At 36.6% G+C, this 3,947-nt stretch overlaps 1 protein-coding gene across 1 annotated transcript in view; it reads left to right on the forward strand.

The window, feature by feature from the left end:
* The first annotated feature begins 3,372 nt into the window (after positions 1-3,372).
* LOC106463981 (LIM/homeobox protein Awh-like) overlaps positions 3,373-3,947 on the forward strand; it is a 63,524-nt gene continuing 62,949 nt past the window's right edge. Inside the window, exon 1 of the mRNA XM_013924083.1 lies at positions 3,373-3,441. Within this exon, the coding sequence (XP_013779537.1) occupies positions 3,373-3,441 (69 nt within the window). The remainder of the gene's footprint in view (positions 3,442-3,947) is intronic.

Consider the following 3,947-nt stretch of genomic DNA (forward strand, 5'->3'; position numbering starts at 1 on the left):
TTTGGTTTTTTCAGGGTAGTGGCATTCGTATTGAAATATATTGTACATGACTTGTATATATTTTTAAACCAAATGAATAAAAAATGTAAAATAAAAAAAACGCCAAGGACTATCAAGTAATTTCGAATATTTAATCGTAAAACTATTTAAAATCTCACTGACAACAAATTAGCTTGATTTACCATTATGTAATACAACAAAACTAAACCATGGTTTAACGAACGTGTTAGCTATGAATTCTGAGCGAAAAATTGCGTGGTTTAATGAAAATATGACTGGTTTTAGCCACGAGATTTTTTATTATTTCCAGGACAAATTATATGACTTACTAAAAATACGACAGTTTTGTTTAATTATTTCTCAGGCAGATTTCATTGTTCAATAAAAATATGACTAGTTTTAGCCATGTGTTTTTAATTATTTCACAGGCAGATTCCATTGTTCAATAAAAATCGACTAGTTTTAGCCATGAGTTTTTAATTATTTCACAGGCAGATTCCATTGTTCAATAAAAATATGACTAGTTTTAGCCATGAGTTTTTAATTATTTCACAGGCAGATTCCATTGTTCAATAAAAATACGACTAGTTTTAGCCATGAGTTTTTAATTATTTCACAGGCAGATTCCATTGTTCAATAAAAATATGACTAGTTTTAGCCGTGAGTTTTTAATTATTTCACAGGCAGATTCCATTGGTTAATAAAAATATGGTCGGTTTTATGGTCGTTAATTTTGTATTAGAATTATTCACTGCCTTCTTCGTTTTTTGTCATTATGTTTCATATTTGTGGAAATAAAAATATTCTAAAAAACATTTTATACGAAATATATAATAGGTTTTATAAATCAGAAGTATTGTTTCGAAAGTTAATTTTTTTTTTTTTTTAAATAGTTGTAACCTTTAACGTTTATCTCTCTAACGCTCGAAGCTGAGATGGCGCTCTCGGTGTTTGTCAACCGAACAACAACTGTTTTATGGTATCTTAAGATATTAATCCGGTCCTGTATTTTTTGACCTATGACCCACACAATGACATTTGCATTGTGCATTTGAATTTACTTAAGTAGCCGCTTAAAAAAACTGGCTTCTTTTTGATTAAACCTAACTGTCGAAATAATTGAATGAATATATTTGTATATTCAAAACCTATGTATTAGAATATCGATATCACAGAATATATCGAGAACTTAAATCCTAAAAGCCTACTGCACTGATTCGTTATATAGGGCAGGCGTGTGTTGCATGTCAGAAGGTCCAAGGTTCGAGGTCGCGATATAACGCTGAACACGCTCAATACTTTCAGCTGTAAGCGTGTTATAAAACTGACAGTCAATCCAGCTATTCCATTAAGATAGGCTGTGTAGGGGTGGGTGCTGCTAACTGCTTATCTTCCTTCTGTTCAACAGGAGGATTATACCTGAATTTTGGCATCTTTGACCCGGGCATTTAGACAGTGGATGACAGAAATGTGTTGTTCAAGTTACACATATTAAATGCCGACCACAAACTTCTACATTACGTCACAAATACCGAGAATTCCAATACTTAAAGGTATTTATCTTCAAAGTTTTGAACATGCACACATCAGTTCTTCATAAATACGATTAACCATCCGGTTTGCATTATTTTAATCACTGTAACATGTACATGATAAGCTTAAAAATACGCGATGACCGGAAATTACGTTGAAAAAATATATATCCAAACAAGTTATTTTCGAACACCTTTAATATTTGTTAAACTAATAGACAGAGAGTATTATATGATACTCAGTTCACACCTCGTATTCTACGTTATAAACTCAGATTTCAAAGGGAAAGCCCCCCCCCCCCCCCAGTAGCACAGCGGCATGTCTGTGGACTTACAACGCTAGAAACCGGGTTTCGATAGCCCTTTGTGCTTAACCACAAACAAATCATAGGGTAAAAATTATGATGTTTTGGTGATACAGGGTTGTACCCAATAGGTACCCAATGCATTTCTTTAGATAGCCGTTAGTTAGCTATTAGAATTATACATTTAAACAGTTTTTTGTGTTTTTCTTTATGAACCGCGTGAATTATAATTATTTACAAAACTCATGAATTAACATTTTTCTAAATGATAATACTATTGGATTTTCGTCTTTATAGGAATGTAGCGAACCTTTTCACTTGTTGGATAACACTAATAGATCAGAGACAACACACAATATTTTGTATGTTCTTTTTACACGTGTCATTCGTACTATACGGTGTACAAGAGGCCTTGACGGTAGGAAAATGACTTCTGGCTAGGTTCTACGACTCCGGCCACGCCTGTTGTCGGTCGCCCAGGGAGAGCGCTGCCACTGCGGCTCGCTTCGAGTGTTATGCCGTAAACGTTGCTTTGTTCGGCAGGGTCGGAGTTGTAAGTCATACAAAATGCTCTTGGTTCTAGTGTGAGACCCCAGACGAATAACGTCTTTCACATGTACCTCACGACTTAAATCCGGACATCCCGTGGTCAATGGCTGACTCCGCCTCATCTTAGGTGGCCACTCAACCGTTCCCCGAGCTGCTGAGAAGGACAAGCGAGCTTTTTGTACACACCGCCGACTAGTTGCTTTGTGCGGAGTTTATGAAAGTGGCGTCAAGGATTGTCGTCTTTCTGGACCAACAGGGGCTCGAGTAACTCACCTTTGGAAGTTTCTTTGTATCCTTAGCTTTAAGCTCTTGGAAACGTTAACTTCTCAAGAGGTTATGTCACGCGCCACTCCAAGCTTTTGTCCACGTGAATAACGTTCGCAGCTTTTCTTGTGAATAAGTCAAACTGTTTTTGTCGAAAGTGTGAATCAGATCTATTAATACGTTAATAGTTACATGTTGCAAGTACGTTTCAACGTTACGGACTGAAAGACGAAACTTTGATAAATAATGTGTTTTCTGTAGATCAGAATAATTTCAGAAGGAAATAAACTTTTCCTGAATTTTGTATTCTTCCGAAAACAACACTGACTTAATAATTTTTCTCCCCTGGTGACCGAAGATTAGAAACCACCCAGTTCATCTTCACGTTCTGATGTCTCCTCGCGCCTCGTTCACGGATGTTTGAACCAAGAGCCACTAGTCTCCGCCCCTGAATTTTGATTGACAGGTTACGAACCAGAGTGAGTCCTCAGGAGGAGGAGCATTGACACTAACTGAACGTGCGTGTGGAAACTAAAACCCATAAACACCTTTATCCTGATAGTCACAAGGCTATCCCCTCGTTTAATCAGCTTCTTCCGAAAAAACCCGTATGGAAAATTACAGAATTCGCGAATCCATTTAGTTTGCTGTGCTTAGTAAACAAAGAACCCTGTCTTTGCTGAATTAGCGACCTTCGAGTGTCGGTTTTCTCGGCACGGGTCATGTTGGCCGAAGATCGGGAGCTCCAGTCGCTAGAGGCCACCGATCAGGTGTCGGTCAGTGTTATGAAGGTGAGGCAGTTTTATACATTTTCTGCTATATTGATAGCTTTAATTAACTGACCAGATTACAAGAGTATTTGGGCGAGCCGTGTTTGTTTGTGTTTTGTGTTTAACGTTTGTAAAGGCAGGTCGTGTTAATTATATAGAAATCCATATGTTTGTAAAAGCAGGTCATGTTGAATTTATAGAAATCCATATGTCTGTAAAGGCAGGTCATGTTGATTTTATAGAAATCCATATGTTTGTAAAGGCAGATCATGTTAATTTTATAGAAATCCATATGTTTTGTAAAGGCAGGTCATGTTGATTTTATAGAAATCCATATGTTTGTAAAAGCAGGACATTGATTTTATAGAAAGACATATGTTTGTAAAGGCAGGTCATGTTGATTTTATAGAAATCCATGTGTTTGTAAAGGCAGGTGATGTTGATTTTATAGAAATCCATGTGTTTGTAAAGGGAGGTCATGTGAATTTTATAGAAAGCCATATGTCTGTAAAGGCAGGTTATGTTGA

Source organism: Limulus polyphemus, unplaced genomic scaffold (assembly GCF_000517525.1).
Source record: "Limulus polyphemus unplaced genomic scaffold, Limulus_polyphemus-2.1.2 Scaffold1534, whole genome shotgun sequence".
NCBI classification, from domain to species: Eukaryota; Metazoa; Arthropoda; class Merostomata; order Xiphosura; family Limulidae; genus Limulus; species Limulus polyphemus.